The 21,763-nt window shown below is 34.3% G+C and overlaps 1 protein-coding gene across 2 annotated transcripts in view; it reads right to left on the bottom strand.

The window, feature by feature from the left end:
- The window catches only part of OTUD6B (OTU deubiquitinase 6B), a 49,217-nt gene that overhangs the window by 26,919 nt on the left and 535 nt on the right, over window positions 1-21,763 (bottom strand). The window contains exons 2-7 of one of the 2 annotated variants that reach the window (XM_067017131.1): window positions 21,287-21,438; window positions 18,933-19,013; window positions 14,152-14,464; window positions 12,097-12,158; window positions 9,391-9,497; window positions 8,568-8,618 (exon numbers count right to left, since the gene is read on the bottom strand). In XM_067017131.1, the coding sequence (XP_066873232.1) occupies window positions 8,568-8,618; window positions 9,391-9,497; window positions 12,097-12,158; window positions 14,152-14,464; window positions 18,933-19,013; window positions 21,287-21,438 (766 nt within the window). Of the gene's footprint in view, window positions 1-6,257; window positions 8,619-9,390; window positions 9,498-12,096; window positions 12,159-14,151; window positions 14,465-18,932; window positions 19,014-21,286; window positions 21,439-21,763 lie in introns of those variants that run through there. The other variant, XM_059043475.2, reaches the window with a different exon arrangement.

Here is a 21,763-nt window from a genome sequence, read left to right as displayed (position 1 = left end):
AACATTCTCCAGGATTGATCATATATTGGGTCACAAATCTAGCCTTGGCAAATTTAAGAAAATTGAAATCGTATCAAGTATCTTTTCCGACCACAACGCTATGAGACTAGATATCAATTATAGGAAAAGATCTGTAAAAAATACAAACACATGGAGGCTAAACAATACACTACTTAATAACGAAGTGATCACTGAAGAAATCAAAGAGGAAATCAAAAAATACTTAGAAACAAATGACAATGGAGACACAACGACCCAAAACCTATGGGATACAGCAAAAGCAGTTCTAAGAGGCAAGTTTATAGCAATACAATCATACCTTAAGAAACAGGAAACATCTCGAATAAACAACCTAACTTTGCACTTAAAGCAATTAGAGAAAGAAGAACAAAAAAACCCCAAATTTAGCAGAAGGAAAGAAATCATAAAGATCAGATCAGAAATAAATGAAAAAGAAGTGAAGGAAACAATAGCAAAGATCAATAAAACTAAAAGCTGGTTCTTTGAGAAGATAAATAAAATTGATAAACCATTAGCCAGACTCATCAAGAATAAAAGGGAGAAGACTCAAATCAATAGAATTAGAAATGAAAAAGGAGATGTAACAACTGACACTGCAGAAATACAAAAGATTAATTAGAGATTACTACAAGCAACTGTATGGCAATAAAATGGACAACCTGGAAGAAATGGACAAATTCTTAGAAATGCACAACTTGCTGAGACTGAACCAGGAAGAAATAGAAAATTTGAACAGACCAATCACAAGCACTGAAATTGAAACTGTGATTAAAAATCTTCCAGCAAACAAAAGCCCAGGACCAGATGGCTTCACAGGCGAATTCTATCAAACATTTAGAGAAGAGCTAACACCTATCCTTCTCAAACTCTTCCAACAGATAGCAGAGGGAGGAACACTCCCAAACTCATTCTATGAGGCCAACATCAACCTGATACCAAAACCAGACAAAGACATCACAAAGAAAGAAAACTACAGGCCAATATCACTGATGAACATAGATGCAAAAATCCTCAACAAAATATTAGCAAACAGAATCCAACAGCACATTAAAAGGATCATACACCATGATCAAGTGGGGTTTATCCCAGGAATGCAAGGATTCTTCAATATACGCAAATCAATCAACGTGATACACCATATCAACAAACTGAAGGAGAAAAACCATATGATCATCTCAATAGATGCAGAGAAAGCTTTTGACAAAATTCAACACTCATTTATGATAAAAACCTTGCAGAAAGTAGGCATACAGGGAACTTTCCTCAACATAATAAAGGCCATATATGACAAACCCACAGCTAGCATCGTTCTCAATGGTGAAAAACTGCAACCATTTCCACTAAGATCAGGAACAAGACAAGGTTGCCCACTCTCACCACTCTTATTCAACATAGTTTTGGAAGTTCTAGCCACAGCAATCAGAGAAGAAAAAGAAATAAAAGGAATCCAAATAGGAAAAGAAGAAGTAAAGCTGTCACTGTTTGCAGATGACATGATACTATACATAGAGAATCCTAAGGATGCTACCAGAAAACTACTGGAGCTAATCAATGAATTTGGTAAAGTTGCAGGATACAAAATTAATGCACAGAAATCTCTGGCATTCTTATACACTAATGATGAAAAATCTGAGAGTGAAATTAAGAAAACACTCCCATTTACCATTGCAACAAAAAGAATAAAATATCTAGGAATAAACCTACCTAAGGAGACGAAAGACTTGTATGCAGAAAACTATAAGACACTTATGAAAGAAATTAAAGATGATACAAATAGGTAGAGAAATATACCATGTTCTTGGATTGGAAGAATCAACATTGTGAAAATGACTATACTACCCAAAGCAATCTACCGATTCAATGCAATCCCTATAAAATTACCACTGGCATTTTTTACAGAACTAGAACAAAAAATTTCACAATTTGTATGGAAACACAAAAGACCCCGAATAGCCAAAGCAATCTTGAGAACGAGAAATGGAGCTGGAGGAATTAGGCTCCCTGACTTCAGACTCTACTACAAGGCTACAGTAATCAAGACAATATGGTACTGGCACAAAAACAGAAATATAGATCAATGGAACAGGATAGAGAGCCCAGAGATAAACCCACACACATATGGTCACCTTATCTTTGATAAAGGAGGGAAGGATATACAGTGGAGAAAAGACAGCCTCTTCAATAAGTGGTGCTGGGAAAACTGGACAGCTACATGTAAAAGTATGAAATTAGAACACTCCCTAACACCACACACAAAAATAAACTCAAAATGGGTTAAAGACCTAAATGTAAGGCCAGACACTATCAAACTCTTAGAGGAAAACATAGGCAGAACACTATACGACATAAATCACAGCAAGATCCTTTTTGACCCATCTCCTAGAGAAATGGAAATAAAAACACAAATAAACAAATGGGACCTAATGAAACTTAAAAGCTTTTGCACAGCAAAGGATACCATAAACAAGACCAAAAGACAACCCTCAGAATGGGAGAAAATATTTGCAAATGAAGCAACTGACAAAGGATTAATTTCCAAAATTTATAAGCAACTCATGCAGCTCAATAACAAAAAAACAAACAACCCAATCCAAAAATGGGCAGAAGAACTAAATAGACATTTCTCCAAAGAAGATATACAGATTGCTAACAAACACATGAAAGAATGCTCAACCTCATTAATCATTAGAGAAATGCAAATCAAAACTACAATGAGATATCATCTCACACCGGTCAGATTGGCCATCATCAAAAACTCTAGAAACAATAAATGCTGGAGAGGGTATGGAGAAAAGGGAACACTCTTGCACTGCTGGTGGGAATGTAAATTGATACAGCCGCTATGGAGAACAGTATGGAGGTTCCTTAAAAAACTACAAATAGAACTACCATACGACCCAGCAATCCCACTACTGGGCATATACCCTGAGAAAACCATAATTCAGAAAGACTCATGTACCAAAATGTTCATTGCAGCTCTATTTACAATAGCCAGGACATGGAAGCAACCTAAGTGTCCATCAACAGATGAATGGATAAAGAAGATGTGGCACATATATACAATGGAATATTACTCAGCCATAAAAAGGAATGAAACTGAGTTATTTATAATGAGGTGGATGGACCTGGAGTCTGTCATACAGAGTGAAGTAAGTCAGAAGGAGAAAAACAAATACCGTATGCTAACACATATATATGGACTCTAAGGGAAAAAAATGTCATGAAGAGATTAGTGGTAGGATGGGAATAAAACACAGACTTACTCGAGCATGGACTTGAGGATATGGGGAGGGGGAAGGGTGGGCTGAGACGAAGTGAGAGAGTGGCAGGGACATATACACACTATCAAATGTAAATTAGATAGCTAGTGGGAAGCTGCTGAATAGCACAGGGAGATCACCTCTGTGCTTTGTGACCACCTAGGGGGGTGGGATAGGGAGGGTGGGGGAGAGGGTGATGCAAGAGGGAAGAGATATGGGAACATATGTATATGTATAACTGATTCAGTTTGTTGTAAAGGAAAAACTAACACACTATTGTAAAACAATTATACTCCAATAAAGATGTTAAAAAAAAAAAAAAAAAAAAAACAAGAAAGAATACCAAACTATTCCACTGAGATGTATGAGAAATATCTAACTAATGACTGTAAACTACTGTGGAAGTATAAAGTGCTATAAGAATGCTAAACTATACAGCATTCTGGAATCTCAAGGACCTTAAAGTAAAAAAATTCATTAATTTTATTAACAGAGAGAGGGCTTGTTCCATTTATTAATACTCTATAATACAGAGAACCTGGGTAATTCCTACTCTTATAGGGGTCCCTATGACAAATTAAAAAGGCTTTGAATGCTATAAAAATGCATGGAAAACTGGAGTTCATAAATACAGGTTTTGGCAGAAACCAATACACTTATTTGATTTGTTTTGGCAAGCTTATTTTGTGATTAAAATGTGGTCTGAGACTTGGGGCACAGATAGTCCCAAGGTAAAAGTTTGCAAACATAAGCAGATGCTTCATGTACTAGAAATCTACTGTAGAAATTCTCTCTTCTGTAATAAACAAGGGTATTGTATTTCTCTTGGTTTTCTGTTTAAATATGGAAATGGAAGTTTTGATTTAAAGGGTTTTGGATTCTCAAAGGCCTGCCTTCTATGGTCAGCCTTGCCATTTACTAGCCATATGGTTTAGCAAGTTATTCATTCTTAACCTCTTCAAGTCTCATCCCCATTATCTGTGAAAACAGGGTATTGGGCATACCAGCCCCTGCTGGACCTTAGCTCCACTATCCTCCTCCTTATCCATCACTACTTCAACCTAATACACAGCAGGAAGACAAATCCTTGGTGCAACAGGCTTATATTAGCTCCTTCTATCAGTCCCAGAGTAGTGCTTGCACACTTTAGATTTAACAAAAGGTGAAGATCTTGGGCTTCCCTGGTGGCACAGTGGCTAAGAGTCCGCCTGCCGATGCAGGGGACACGGGTTCGTGCCCCGGTCCAGGAAGATCCCATGCCACGGAGCGGCTAGGCCCGTGAGCCATGGCCACTGAGCCTGCACGTCCGGAGCCTGTGCTCCGCAATGAGAGGGGCCACAACAATGAGAGGCCCACAACAATGAGAGGCCCACGCACCGCCAAAAAAAAAAAAAAAAAAGGTGAAGATCCTGATTTAAATGTCTACGTGAAGCTGTACAAAAGAAAACATAACTACTTTTACTGAGAATTTACTATGTCAGGCAGTGTACTAAATTATTTATATAAGTGGACTTACTTAGTCCTTACAGAAGGCAGGGGTTGGTATTTTAAGCAAAATCAGGAGAAAGATTATAATCATTCCTGTTCAGAAAAATAATAAATTCAGCAGGCTTGTACAAATGCAGTAATTTGTTTCAGTAAGGTATACTAGTCATCCGGATTACACTGAAATAAGACAACTGTAAACTTCTTCTTGGTCAGTATATTAACCAAGGTTTTCTTTTCTTTTTTTTTTTTTTTTTGGTCTATATACTTATTTTAGAGGACCATTATATTTTTTAGATTCATTAAAATCAAATTGTCCTAATTGACACATGAAGGTAAATTAACTGTAACACACTACCAGAAGTTAAGAAAAAAGAAAGCTCTCTTGGGTTCCATTCTTCCTTTCAACTACCCGGAAGACTTAAGAATTCATCCAAGGGTAATATAAATTAGAAAGCAGCCCTTCTGTGAGCAAGCAGAATTCTAAGTCACTATCTTGTTCTATTCCTAACGGCCCATTAGCCTAATGAAACTCCTCAGAGTCATATCCTATCCTCTCAGCTGATCTTACAACTATCAACAAACATTAAGTACTTCATATATAGGCCAAGCAATGTGCTAGATATTTTGATAGTAACCAGCAAGTCTTTGTTTCTAAGTACTTAAAGACTAAGTGGAAATAATAACAACAATAATAATAATGGACAACTAAATGTAAATAACTAATTATAAGTGTATAGTTACTACAAAGCAACATGCATCAAGTGGGGTACCTAACCCAGGCCAGGTAGGAGAACTCTGGGGAGCTTACCTAGGTTGGTGCTATTTAAGCTGAGACCAGGACAGTAAGCTAGGTGAAGCAGGTTGCACCCAACTCCGAATGTCAGTTCAAAGGCCTTACAGGAGGGAACAAGATGGGGTAAAGAACAAGAACTGATGTTTCTAAAACTTACTTTAAAAAAGGAATTAGAAACCCTGTGAGTTCTACTTTTTCCATAAGATAGAGAAAGATATATTTCAAACAAGACTTAGAAGAATCAATGTATGTAAAAACACATGGACATGAAGAAACATCTCTCTCTCATTTGTTCAGTAAAAGTAAAAACAGTATGAAATTACAAACTAAAATTTCAGAAAAAAACTGTCCTTCAACTAGTTCATGACAACCTATACCAAGACAATGTATTAACAAATATGTGGCAGCACTAATGTACACAGATTTCCTTCTTACTGCTTCATATTCTTACACACAAATGTTTATTCATTTTTCTTTTCTTCTTTAACACCCAAGAGTTTTAGATATTTTTCTAATTAATTTGCCTTTTATTATTTTAAAATAATAAAATAATATAAATGTTATAAATATTAGAATCTGTGACTATTATTTTCAATTATATATGAGGATAAAATAAAGGCTGAATAAAATTCTAAAACAAGTTTTCTCTACTTCTAAATTCTAAAATTATTAAAGAATAACAATTTGAACAAATGTTGATTTAATTCTTTCATCTTTTATTTTTCTTTTAGCAAACATCAGATAATATGAACAAAATTTTATTGCTCACTATAGTTACACACATTCTTTTTTGCTTTATATAAGTTAAAAAACATATTTAAGTGGATAAAGTTCTTGGCTAAAGACATATTCCAGAACTCTAACATATACTTTTCTGAGTTAGGACAAAAGAAAGCTTATCAAACTTCCCTAAGAGAGCAGCATCATACAGCAAATTAAATTAGTATATGCTGCTATTAAGTTAACATCTGCCATTTTTAAAAGACTTTAATTTTAGTATTGAGGTTACAGGTAAAATAATTTTTATCTCAAGTTTTAAGAAAGAAGAGAAGCTGACCATACAAATCCTGTTCATTACCATATTGGCCATTTAAAAAATAAAAAATAATAAAAATTTAAAAATATATCTACAATCAAGAAAATTCTGCTCATCCTGTTAGAAAAAAAATAGCTACCAATAAGTTATTTTAGAATACTTTAAATATAGATGGAATTTATAATAACTAGATTTCTTTGTATCTTGTTTTATTACTTCTTAATGCTTCTCTTTTAAAGTAACAGATCACTTCAAAATAAAGCCAAGCTACTTAGTATCTTACAATTTCATTCTTTTATAAATTTCAGACCCCCAAAAAAATTCAGATCAAGGATTACAAAGCAAGCAGCCTTCAGAATATATTTTGTTTGGAAAGCAGAATGGTTGTAATCTTTGGCAGTTGAATACCTTCATGTAGTACTTATTTGCTCTAGATGACCACAACAGCTCCTGCCATGTTCCCACACAGTCACCTGCTGGACATGTGATACTGATACCCTGTTTTTAATATTATAAAACCCAATATTTACTTATAAAAATTAGTTGCATTCATGAAGAAAAAAATTCAAATTTTATAAACTTGATGCAAAACCTTACTAGTTATTTTCTTATTTGAGAAAAACAGAACAAACCAGAAAGGTCTCATTTTTATAATACCCCCTTACATAACAAATTATCAGACACATTTGTACATATGGGTACTATCTTCTTAGAATATTGTTACAAGTAATCTAAAATCTGAGCTAGACAAATCATTCAACTGAAAAGTATTGTACTGATTTTATTATACAGTCTTGGCTCAACAGTGGCTTTCAGCCACATAAAAAATGCCCAAATACTTGAGACAAATATTCTCAAATATTTGAGGAAAGGTGACATTAATAAGGCTAACAAAATAACAAGTTAACAAAGGCATTCTCTAATCCTAGAGAATGAAGCAAAGGGAGAGATATTGTAAGACAAATTGTAAAAGAGGAAGAATTTGTAGTAAATTTGGCCTTGGACCCTTTTATATTGCTACTCCTTCAATTTTCACAAGTTAAAGAATAAGAGAGACTAAAAACTATTTCTTAGTGGAAAAGACTACAAGGAAAGCAAAGCAGCTGAGTAATGATGGAGAAAACACAACAAAGAATATAAAAATTTATAGTTCAGAAGATAATCAAGAAATGATGGTACAACCATTCTGAAGTTAAGAAACAGAAAGGAATAGCAAATGAATTAGAAAGGCAATAATCTGCTGAGTCTTTTTAAGTTATATACAAATAAAAGACATCTGTACTTCTTTAGAGGTTTAAATCTGATTGGAAACATATTTACCTATGAATTTGTCTCATTTCTTAAAACATAACAACTGATTCCCATCTGAATAAATATTTTTAAATTCTTTATTAAAGCAAGCTTCTTAGCTGCACTTTGATGGGGTTATATAAAAAGCGTCAGAGCATTAATCCCATCAACACCAAAGTTACTGCAATCACGTTCATTTATAAACATTCATTATATTTTGTATCACCATCACCACATTACTGTAATGTCAAAGAGACTGAGTCATTTCACTTCTTCAAGAAAAATTACACTGACACGGTTACCAAAAGCTTTCAGTAATAGGGAGAAAAAAATTTTTTTAACTATTTCAACACAGAACAGAATGTTCAGGATCCTATATTTAATAAAAATATCAGCAAACGGTACCATCTTGGTCTATAAATGATGTTCTCCACAAGTGACTTACAAATGTTTTTAAAACACCACTAAGGGGACATTGGTGAAAGTTTATCTTTGACACATTTTTTTAAAAACTGTTAGTAGCTTTGCCATAAAACTGATTTAAGGTAGTTGTTTTTTTTCAGAAACATTTAGAACAATCCAACACTTGGTATTAATACTCAGATCAGCACACTGTACTAAAACATAACAGCAACATTTTATAGACTAGCTGCAATTTTCACTAGCTGTGTTCACCAACCGTTTAACAGAATTGTAGTGTTCTCCTAAGCCATATGCATGTCTCATGTAACTGAAATAAAAGGAGAAATAAGTAATTTAGATAAAAGTAATTCAATTCACTGTATATATTATTATATATATAAAACCAAGTACTTTGAATTAATCACTTCACAGGGTATCATTCAATAGACTTCATTATTAAAAGTTCAACACCATTTGAAAAGCATCACAGTCAGTAAGATCTTGTTCAATAACTCTGTCTGCTGAGTTTGTCAGGTAAAATACAATCATTGGAGTGAAAAAGGAAAAATTGAGATGCTGAGTGCTCAACAAGCTTAAATTATTACCTAAACCCAAGCCATTAATGACTACCTTAGTAGGCTTAGCTAATGAACACTAAAGCCAATGGCAAACTCTCCATGCTGTTTCAGAGAACTCTCAATTATGTAACATGTTTTTACAATATGAAGAAAAAAATATCTAAGGAATAAACAATCAGGCAACATGAATGTATTTCAGCTTTTACACCTGTTGAAACTTTTAGCATTACTGTCAAACCAGAACAACATGAGAACTAATCCTAAAATTTTGTAACCTTTAGAAATGACTTTATTCTTAACTCATATACAAGATTAAATCACTAGAGGTTTAAACAATTATCTAAATCACATATTTTGACAATGCTTTCTAATTATGTAATTGCCTTTTACATAAAATAAGCATAATTAATTCTGAAGATGGACTTGTTTCGATTAATCAACATATATAACCTAAAATTTTTTCATAATCCTTTTTGTCTTAATCATGAAAAACATTAACAGTAGGAATTTCTAGGTACTTACACAAGTATTAATGGGCTTTTTGGATATTCTTCACCAACTACAAGAGGAGGAGAATCTGCCTGTATTATCTCTATTGGTGTTCGTAAAATGTGAGACAGGGCTCTTAGCTACAAAAGAGAAAATGTAAAACCAAAAAACAAACAAACAAAATATATATATATATATTAGTAAGGGAAATAAAGAGGTAAATCTTATTCAAATCATAAACTACTAAATTTATGCATGAATAGGGCAACCAGTCAGAGCAGGGATCTACTCTTGTTCCTTAAGGTACACCAAGAGCCCGGCACATAGTGGGCACTTAATACATATTTGTTAAAAATCAAATAAATATAATGTTTACTAAATCAAATGTACAAGTTTCAAGCCCTGGATGTACAACAGCTTTTTGGAAATATCTATGCCATAGTTAATGAAGCAAGGGGATGAGTAAATTGAATTCATTATACTAGTCTCTCTACTTTTGAATATGCCTTGAAAATTTCCATAATAAAGGATTTTTAAAAATACTGTTACTCAGGCACCAGATCAAATCAATTACAGTTGAGAGGGGCTGGGGGAAGGACAGAGGAAGCAGGAAAGAATAAGAGGTTTATTTTTTAAAAGCTTTTCAGATGACTCTATTGTACTAATGCTGAGAACAACTGCTCTATAATTTTCAAGGCATGAGTAGAATGAGTTAGGTTATGAACTGTACTATCCTTTCATGGAATTTCTAACTGATTAACATACAATTTAAAGTTCATGCCACATGGTATAAAATTAGATCTTAAAGTTGGATGAATAATAGTTAATAATGTATATTGGTAGTAACATATTTTTAGACTTACTTTGACCAAGCACTCTAAGTGCTTTATGTGTATTAATTCATTCAATCCTCACAATAACCTTACGGGATAGGTACTACTGTTATATATTTTAAAGACTAAAATTACAGGTGGAGAAAGGTTAAGAGAAGTCAAGCACAAGGAAATAAAATGACTTGCAACTGAACTGAGAAGTCTGACTCAAGAGCTCAAGTTCATAAACAAATTAATCATTTAACAGTTTTCAGTCATAATGCCCTGATCTGTTTATTTGCCCCATTATAACAGAACATGGACCTTTTAGGAAATTTTAAACGAAGGTAAGAAATTAATTCAAGAATATGGAAAAGGTTCTGTGCTACACAGTGGCAAATTTAATCCCATGTTCCATCTCATAAAATATTCCTTTGGGGCACTTTTTTCTTATACCTAAAATAACATTTTTTAAAAGCTAGCATGGAATGGAGGGTGCAAAACAAGCTCTGGAAATCTTAACACCCATCTAAGTCTTCAGAAATCATACAAAGAATTTCTCTTTAATAATTTAAATTTACCCCACTGTGAAAACAGCAACTCTTATTTCAAATGAATTCACAAACAATTTATGAGAAAATGTCCTTCAAAAGATGTTTTAAAAGGTTTTTCTCAATTTAAAAAGAGTCACTTAGGTCTCTAGAACTCAAATTAATTTGCGATTCTTATTAAAAAGTTCAAGCATCTTTAATTACTCCTAGTCACAAAGCTAACCTTACAGAGTTTCAGAGACCCAGGAGAGGCATACAAAACAAGTGGACACAGTTCCCTCTGGTGGCTAAGAAGAGGTACAAATATAGCACTGCTAAGAAAAAGACTTCGAAGAAGCAATTATGTCATATCTCCAAACAACATAGTTCTTGAAGTGAAATAGAGCCACAAACTATTTAAGATGACTAATCATAATTACACAATAATATTAATTATACTGCTAGATTCATCTATCTGGCACTTTAGCTTACAAACTTCTAGGCATATACTCTTTGCCTTATTTAATATCCACAAATGGCCTACCATATACACATAGGGGTTTTATTAACCCCATTCAATAAGGAAAATGGAGCTCAGGAGGTTGGCTGACTTCCCCAAAGTCACAAGACTGAGAAGTCCAAGGAAAAACCACAACCTAGCCCCAAGTCTTTCCCTCTTACTCCCTGACTTCTAATACCCCAGGCTATCTTATCACCACTTGGACCACTTAGGTGTTTTATTTTGCTTTAATGAAACAAAGTTAACTGTAAGATAAATAATTATAGCTTAAAAAAATCGTGATTAACTCCCAAGTGACTAAATATATTGTTTTCTTACAAGTGAATTTTAATGCATCATATACTGCTTTCAAGTCAGTCAGTATCAACTAGGGACTCAAGACACAATTATAATTGATGTATTGTGGGAGGATCTGATGTGTATTCTCACATTAAAATATTGTTTTCTATTTCTGATGTAAGAGATATTACTTTTCCAATAGTGATTTTCATCAGTTGAGCCACTTGGGTAAATTTTACTCTACTTAAGTAAAATCTTCACTTTCATAGGTCCATAAATTCAAATATATGGCCAGTAGCAATATCACAAATGGAAATACGCAGATGCAACAGTAGCCTCACCAACACAATGATCAAACACCGGGCTATTTAAAATGAAATAGTGCTTCAGTTCCCAAAGGTACATACTTAAATTAAAGGCCTAAGAATATTAACTCCCTTTTTCAATGCTTCATCAGTAAAGAAACAGCAAATATATAAAGAAAAGGAATCTTGAGAGGGAAATTTGGATCATCTGAAAAATATGTCTGAAAACTACAGAAGGGATTTTTAAAAATAATTTAACAATGCCACTATGAATAACAAACAAACAAACTTACCTCAAGCTGACCTCCCCATGCAGCGGTGTTTATGATATCATCACAGTACTTTCCAAACTCTTCTGCAGAAAATAGATCAGAATATAGCACTTAATAATTTTTAGAACTCATGTTAGATCCCTTTTATACCTCCCACAATTTCTGATGAAACTGCCCAAGTTATGAACTTCCTCCTCTCTACCTATATTCTCCAGAATTTAATCCATTTCCCAATCCAAACTTAATTCACTCAAACTTTCCATTGAAGAGCAAAGCAATTCATCTCTGCTTCTCTCCCTCAACCTAAGGCCCTGCGACCTCAACTACATTATAAGCCTACCTCTCTCTTGACCCAAGGAATGACCCCAAAATTGCCACCATATTCACATTTTAAAGTCCAAATCTGCATCTGAAAGAATATGCTGAAAGACTAAAAAATGCATCCTTTATAATATCAGGTCACTGTAAGACACTGTAAGAAATGTGAGAAGAGAATCAGAGTAAAAGTAAAATGAGTTGAAACTCCTTTCCCAGTGATAGCATCAAATAGTGCCTTCACATATTTTGGAAACATTTACTTTATTTGTATCAGTATCAGTTCTAGTCAAAGAAAGGTCTTCCTAGATCAGTCCTGAGAGGACATAAAAGACCTAATTGCAGAGTTAAATGGCATATCTTGAGCATACACACTTTTATACAGAAAGTTAAAATGGGAAACTAATACCTCTAATTTCCTGTTTAGAGGAAGGGGAAAGAATTATGGTCATCTAGGAGAAAATATGTCCTGTGGATCTGTCTCATTCACTGTCTCATATCCAGTGCTCAAAACAGTGCCTAGAGTAGTTCTTGCCACACTGTGGCCTTCAATAAATATTGTCTAAAGGAATGAAGGTAATTAAGTCTTTTGTCTTTTTCTCTGATTCACCATGCAGAGTTGCCACCTCCTCTCCACTGCCCTAGAACTAGCAGTTGGGGACTCCATTAAACAAGTCAATCTTAACCATCCCCTCCCTCTTCAATACATCCTGGCCATATGACTTGCTCCCAGTGGATACTGACACACCTGCTGTCTTATCTCAAGGACTAACTTTCTCCCTTACTCCCCTTTCTCTTTAAGAAACTTTTTCAGATTTTCACTTGCTCTCTTTTTTATTTGCTAGTTGTACATTTTTTTTACCTTCCCAACTATCAAAGGTATTATAGAGAATAATAAGGCAGGTTATTAACTCATCTGTTTTAGGTTTTGCAAAGTCATATTTTGCCTTAATATTATGGCTTATTGAGAATAAAATTAAATCTCCCAAACTACAGGATAAAAGGAGGAATTAGTTTTCCTAATCATTCTATACTGGTGGTTTTCAGGTCCTATACTTCCAGAGACTAGTCAAAGCATAACTTTGTGAAATAGAACTTATTAACACACTTTTATTTATTTTTTTATTATTATTATTATTTTTTTTTTGCGGTATGCGGGCCTCTCACTGTTGTGGCCTCTCCCGTTGCGGAGCACAGGCTGCGGACGCGCAGGCTCAGCGGCCATGGTTCACAGGCCCAGCCGCTCCGCGGCATGTGGGATCTTCCCGGACCAGGGCACGAACCCCTGTCTCCTGCATCGGCAGGTGGATTCTCAACCACTGTGCCACCAGGGAAGCCCTATTAACACACTTTTAAAGATAGTAATAATGAATCCTATTCCTATCTTATATAAAAGATTAATATATTTTAACTACAAAATAGTTAAGTACTTAAAAGATCTTAATAAAGCAAAATGTGCTAGTATCTATTAAAGTTATAGAAAATAATTTTGCCTAAATGTTGAGATTTTTTTCCCCCATAAGGACCATTCAGGTTATTCTTATTATCAGTTCCAGGAAGCACTTTTTTTTGCTCAGTAGCCATGGCTCACCGGCCCAGCCGCTCCACGGCATGTGGGATCTTCCCAGACCAGGGCACGAACCCACGTCCCCTGCATTGGCAGGCGGATTCCCAACCGCTGCGCCACCAGGGAAGCCCCCAGGAAGCACTTTATTTAACAACCACCACAACCACAAGACATAGTAAAGAAAAATAAATTACCTGAAGTATACATATCTCCTGTATTAGGATTTGTTAAAAATGGCAGAAAGTCTTCCACGTGGCTTTGCATATAGTCAGCAGTCTGACATCTTAAAGCAGCCACAGTCAGACTGTAGTCCTGTTCTTTCAGTTGATCTTCAATGGCTCTATACATACAGTGGCCATCAGATGGAATCTGTTTAATTTCCAAGTGTCTAGCTGCCAATATTTGAGCAAGTTTTTCACTTTCTACATGTCTAGCTCCAGTTAAGTTTTCAATTTCAGCTTCAGCTATTCTTTCTTCCCGCTCCTTTTCCAGTGCAGCTTTTTTGTCCTATGAAGAGGACAGTGTAGGAAAGTTAATTCCTAATAATTAGGACTAATTTACATTTATTATGGGGATGAAATATAAGATTCTCAAAAACATTTTTCTCCCTTCTCCCACAAGCATTATCATATTGATGATATCATCACTTGTAGAATTTTCTATATTGTGAACTCCTTTAAAGGCAAATATTATTTCTCATCTGTGCGTACAGCCCTAGCTCTGTACTAGGACAAAAGAAAGCCCTCAAATTTTTCTTTGAAGTCTATTTAAAAACTACATGCCAAGTATCTAAAAACTTTACTTACTGATTTCAAAGTACTATATATTAGGACTGAGTTGTCCTAGGCCTTAAAGCAACATCATAGTCATACTTAAGTCCAAGCTAATCCAAACTTTTTAACTTATCACTCCACCAGTGAGGTCTTAATGTGCTAAGTCACCAGCTCACCAGCGAAGCATTAAATGGCTAAGATCTTTAGAAGGGTATAGGAGCTCTATTTATCCAGCTTTAAAAAAAAAAAAATGTGTACATACAAACACACACACATTTAACTGGAGCAACAGATAAAAACATTCTTCTCTATAAAAAAGTTAAAATATTACAGATAATCTAAAGTTCCCCTGCCAATCCCAGTGCTTGCTCTAGAGGTCTGATGTGTAACCTTCTAGATTTTTTTTCTATGTATTTTAATAAATACAGATGTACTCATAGAAAATGTACAGAAAACAGTATTTTAACAAAAGTCCTATCATACATTACACTCTGCAACTTGCTTTCCTTATTCAAATGTTATAATGGGATGGGGAGAGGGTAATGAGAGATTTGTGACATGAAGCGTGGATAAGAAGTAGAGTGGGAAGGTTGGGAAAAAAGAGAAAAAAACTCCTGACACTTGGAATAGCAAGGATCAAAAGACAAAGCACTACATGTTTCACAGCTGAACACAGTTCATATATCTAGAGTACCAGAGAAAAGTGTCAAGAGATGAGGTTGGGGAGCAAAAAAGATGGTATATAGTTAATATATATTAAGTCTATGCATACATAGTTTAAAAAACAACACTAGAAGGAGATACACAAAATATTTACAGTGCTTTTCTCTGGATGGTAGGATTACAAAATAAGTTTTATTTTGCTTTGTGTGTGTGCCTGCATGTGTGTGTGTGAACATCTTTCTAACTCTCTATGGTATGTTTTACTTGTATACTGGGAGCAAGTACTTTTCAATTTAAGAGAATAAAAATAGTTTAACTACATTCTATCAATATAAATCTTGATATTGGTAGCAAACTGCAGTGAAGGATTTAGATAAACCAACAAAAAGAAGGAAAAGGTAAAGATTTTTATGTCCCCAGCTCTAACCTTTCCTTAGGACAGAAGATGTGAATGGAAAGGCAAATTTCAATTTCACTTAATGCAACCTGCTTCTACTACATGCCTGTTATGTGCCGTGCCAGATAAACCTAAAGTGATTTCTAAGTTACCTGAATCAAAGCAGTATTATCTTAATAAAACATAAACCTATTTGTTTTTTCTTCCCAACTCCAACCATGACAGAGATACCATGAAACAATTTATTTCACTGCATACCTACAACTGTGGATCACAGTGGCATAAAATCTTAAAACACAAGATGGCACTATTACTTTCTAAAAGACTATAAAAAACATTTTCAGAGGGGAGAGGAAGGATAAGCACCTTGAAAATCATCTAATCCAAAACCCCTCATTTTCCTCTTCTGAGGAAACAGCACGCAGAAAGATTTCCAAAGGCCATACAGCTGGTTAGAAGCAGAGCAGGGACCAAGGACAACACAGAGAGCTCCTTCTATCCAGGCACCTGAATCAGAATAAAAGTTGGAGTAGATGGGAGCTGGAGTTAATGACGTCAGGTACTAGTTACTGGAAGAGTGGAACTTTATACTATCTGTAAAACCTTAATTTAAGCCTCTAAAATACTAATCCAATCATTTCATTTTTTCCCTCATGCTCTGCTTCAATATTACAAAGCAATTGTATTTCCTTTTCATGGCACTAGGTGGGAAAAACATTGGATTGTTTTCCCAACCATGCAGAGTTTTCCAGTGGCATGAGGCACTTTCCTTTCTACAACCCTAGTCCTGGAGGTAGAATGGCACCAATAAATTCTAATGAAAATGTATGTATGATGAAAATAGCACATAAATCATAAATACATTGTCAGTAAAACTAGAATCATGTAGTAATAGTATAGTAATACAGAAAAAACAACTCTGAAGAGAAATCTTAAGAGCTGGGTACTAGTGCAGGGGTTGTATTAAACTTTCAGCATGGCACTGAGACAACCTGGGCCTCAGCTTTCTCATTTATAAAATAAAGAAATTGAACTAGATCTCATTCCAGCTCTCAAATTTCATATTTTTGGAACCCAGTTCTTCTAAGTTCTACTTTGGGCTCTTTCCACCATACCAATAAGTTTTCCCTGAAGTTCTTTGAAGTAAATAAAATACTCCCTATGCTTTTCTAGATTAAAAATACAGGATTTGCTCTACAATATTCCAATAATAAATCTTCATAAAGTTTTGCCATGTTTTTCTACCAGAGAGTTGTATCTCTCCCAAAGATGACATCATTAGTTAACTGACTTTTTATTCCTTGGTGCCTCTGGGGAAAAAAAAAAAGTGGTTTGGCATAAGTCTAATACCCAATTATCTAACCTGTCTTCAGGTTCCATTTTCTTAAATACTATAAACTTTCAGGGTTTTCTGTCCTAAAATCCTATTAATATAACAAAGCAATAAGAAACTTTGGGCATTACTTATAGGGTGTTTTCTCTGCCAAGTGTTGACTCAGCAGAGAAGTGTTGCCAAGCAGCCGCCTATAAAAGATACTACATTTTTTGAGAGTATAGCTGGAAAAGGTATGCATTTCAGCTATGCAATAGGTTAGGAGAAAAGTAACAAAATGTTTGAGAAATGTAAGGGAATTCGTTTGTTTTGTTGCCTAAGGGACCAGGTAGGGTGAACAAGTGTTGATAAAGACAGGAAAGAGTTGTCATGTTTGCCAGAATTAAATAGTTGCTACTCTAAGATATAGCAATCACTAAGTAGAGGCAACTCCAACAAATATTTTGTTATGTTTCTGCCAAGCAAAACTGCTACCCTTCAATTTTGATCTATAGAAAATAGATGACAATAATAAGGCTATAACAGAATACATATCATAAGTATAGAGTTGGTGAACTAAATAACCTCCAAAATACCATGATACCTAAATTTCATCAGTCTATGAAATTCACAATTATAATAATTACTCAAGAACAAAATTTTACAATAGTATGAGAAATGTTTGACAATTTGCAACTTAAGCAACTTCCAAGCAAACAAACAAAAAAACTTGTCTTAGGTTGAATTTCTTAAGAGGTGTACTATGCAGTACTTAACACAGTGAACAATACTACCATTTGTTGACCCAGTAGTTCTCCAGGCCTTGCTTTAGGGCTTTGGAAACAGTAAATTATTTAATATTCGAAGTAGGTATTATTTTCCCCCATTCTATACATGTGAAACTGAGGCTTAAAAAGGTTAAGAATCTTACCCAAAGCCACCACAATGGGATTAAAACCTCCATCTGACTGACACCAAATTCCATGCTCTATTACATTATGTACTACTAAATTATAAGATGCAAAGCTAGTTTAAACGTTTAAATCCTAGAAAACATCAAGTGTTAATAAAACAATATTTGGGAAAGAAAGATTGGATTTAAAACCCTTGTTCTTTTTCAAAGTGAAAAGCCCTTACTTATCTAATCTCATGCCCATAATTTTGATATCATAAACTTAATTATGTCCAATAAATCAGTTTCCTTACAGCTCTTTGATGTAAAATTTCATTCCCATATTTGTTTTTGTGCATGCTGTTTCACTGACTTTAAATATCCTAACTAAATAACTATATTTCCTTAAATATCAACTATTTAACACTTAGTTTTTCCTTCTCTGAATTTTCATCACAACCAACCAATACATATATAACTACATAATTCTGATATTTTTATATCTTGCTTAACCTCTAGATACAAATTCTTATTTTACCACTTTATACGATAGTGTTTAACCAAAGCTATACATCAGTATCACCTGGGCTCACACTCTTCAAATTATGAATTATTAAGTCTGGAATAATATATTTGTAAAAAATATCCTTTGCACACCCCCTTTCCTAGCCCCACCCTCCTATGAGAACTGCAAATTGGACATGTTATTTTATACTGCTTCAGGGCTATTTTCTTCTCTATAAAATGGGGATAAGAAATCCTACTTCACAGGATTACTGTCGGGACTAAATGAGATTTTATACAATCTAAAGCCTAATAAATGTTAGTTCAGGTCCTTTGGCAAGGAACTCCATTTTTTTTTTTCTATTCACTTCCAATACAACACCTAAGATAATATTACACACACAGCACTAACAAATACTAGGTGACTTTCATACCCGTCTCTTTTGTGCTTTTGATATCCGAAACGGCTGATTCTCAAGAACCAAGTTTGAAATATTGACAGCAACAGAATCTATCTGAGGGAAACAAAAAACATTAACAAGTTAACGAAAAATACCTTTAAGTTATTACTCAAAGTATTAGATTATTAAATTATTATCGAAAGTCACAAATATGTGTCATCTCACAATTCAAATTTGAATAACAGCACTAGATAACAATACTAAATGAGACATGGTTCTGTCTACTTTCTCTGTATTTAAGGGAGAATTGTCAGATTCCCAAGAACTTTCCTTATAGCTCTTCAAAGACAATGCTCATTCCTGCACAGTTTCCTTCCTTCTTAGAATGCCTACTCCATTCATCTAAATACTTTCTATAAGGGCAACGCATTCAGCATTCCACCCTTCCCTTCTCTAAATGTTATACTTATAGAATATGTAAGGTTCTGTCATTACTACTTTCATAATCTCAAATGTGGTGGCAAAGGCCTTTCTCTATCTTAATTAGCCAGAACCTGATGAGCACTGCTTCTTGACCCTGGTAGGAAGTTGAGATTTTTCTATCCTTTCCCATCTACAAACTGAAAAACTTTTAGGTAGAAAATTTAATTTATAATTACTGTTAAGATATTACAACTAATCACCAAATGGCTGTTATGTGTTTGCTAAAGAATAAAATGCTAGACTTACAACTATCAGGATTAGTAGCTAGTATTTTATTACCACAAGTATAAGTTAAGCTAGTTTTTAGTATGACACATACATGAAACATATCAAGGCCTCTAATACCAGAGTCAGCAGTCCCTAAGGCTATGGACCAAATGATCAAAATATCAAAATCAGTTTAAGACTTCAGAGAGCAGTTATCAACTTTAGTGAAATTAGGATTCTTATATTTTTCAGAGGAATGTGCTAATTTTACAAACTGCCATACTGACAACAGGCAAGATACAAAAAAGCATCTGGAAAAAAAAGAGAAAGTAGTGACAAAAGAATTCAGGTGACATTCAGAAAGAAAACAGGCTTCAGTTTAAGGAAAAAAAGATAAAGTAAAATGAGAGTTTGTATTTTAACAGTTGGACAATATGTAGCTTAACAATTAAACATTTTTGTCCTTGGAAACCTAGGAAAGAAATCTCAAAATTGAAAGGCCTGAGAGAGCAAACAAAACTATCTCACTAATAGAAAAGATAGGGAGACAATTAGGAATACCATGATTATAACAACACAAACACCTAGAGCATCATGCCTTGTTACTTGGAAATAAAAGGCACAGAAAGCCAGGCTCTTGAAAAAAAAGTTAAAGAAAATAAAACTATGTTTAATACAATAACTGTAAATCAGCACAGACAAGCTGTTTTCCCTGTCAACAGCAGACCAAAAATGACCCAAATAAAATAAAATTTATTTATAGTAGATAAAACTTTGCATCGACGTAAGAAGTTTCTAACTATCAATAATGAGAGTGAGGTTACGGAGTCTATGATGTTTGGTATCTAAAAACTCATGCAATAAGCTACCACTCTAGATAAAATTATAACAGAATTCAGTATTCACATTCTAGAGTAAGACAGCTCTCATTTTGAATTCAGGCTTTGGTACTCAATGGCTGTTATAAATTTAGAACAAAGTTTTAAATCTCTCTGAGTCTGTTTCCCATTTGAAAAATGGGATTATCTACACTTACTTCAGAGGTAATACTTCATCGTGTGTTATCATGAGAATTATGAGAAAATTAATGTAATATTTTAAACAAAGTGTGTGGCATACAACACATTGTGTATGGCTACAATGATGAAATAAATATTAGCTAAAATGATGACAGTTAACATGCTACAGTTTACCCAAAAAAGTCAGTAAATTTCCATTTATTACAACTTGTTCATAAAGCACTTTTAACTTAAAAAATGATTTCACATTTGTTATCCCATTTCTTAAAAAAAATCTTGTGCTTAAACAGCAGTAGTGTTTGTATCAGATAATATGTGAAGAACTTATGCTCAAGAAGATTAAGTAAATTTACCCAGGTTACAATCCTATTTAATGGCAATTCTGAGACTAGGAGACTGGTCTTCCAATTTTCATTTGGTAAAGCTTCCTTTAGTCCATTTTATCAATCTGTTCATCTTTGGGACAATAGTTAAGATAGTGGACTTTTCTTTGCTGGCCTCCCTTAAAAAACACACTACCGTGTAAACCTGGTTGGAAAAATATCAATGAAAGGTGATGGCATGAGCGTGACTAAGTGACTTCTTTCCCTCCGATTTTATGATTTTATATAATAAACAGCGTAATAGAAGTGGCAGTTGCTTTCAAAGGTAAACAAAGAGAAACATTACTTCACCTACTTTACTCTCCTTAGAAGTCAGCTTCAACTGCTCCAGCTCCTCTTTATGTTTCTGTTCCATTTCTGCTTCTAACTTAGCAACATCTTCAGTAAGCTGCTTCCTCCTCTTTTTGTCATTCTTGGGGACAGCATTCTTCATACCCTGAATTTTGGCTGAAAAGCCACCAAAACCATTAAGTCATAAGCCCAGGGATTAAGAAGAAATATGAAATAGTAACAATAAGGGGATGGTAAACGGAGAAGAGTATAGAAAAAATAATTATGAAAGCAAGAAGAGTAATTACACAACAGATAGTTACAGAGAAGGGTCCAGATGAAGCTAAGACACCCCTTCAAAAAAAAAGAAAAAAATTATTATCATAACGGTGAGTTTGGTGTGGGAGGAAGGAAAAACTTCAAAAAAAAAAGTACATTTTTAAATCTTTCAAGTACCCCTTCCGAGTCCTCAAAATTTAGGTGAGATATTTCAAAACGCACA

This window comes from Kogia breviceps, chromosome 17 (assembly GCF_026419965.1).
Source record: "Kogia breviceps isolate mKogBre1 chromosome 17, mKogBre1 haplotype 1, whole genome shotgun sequence".
NCBI lineage: Eukaryota > Metazoa > Chordata > Mammalia > Artiodactyla > Physeteridae > Kogia > Kogia breviceps.
Note: the sequence above shows the minus strand (reverse complement) of the source record. Positions and strands in the feature narration are given on the sequence as shown.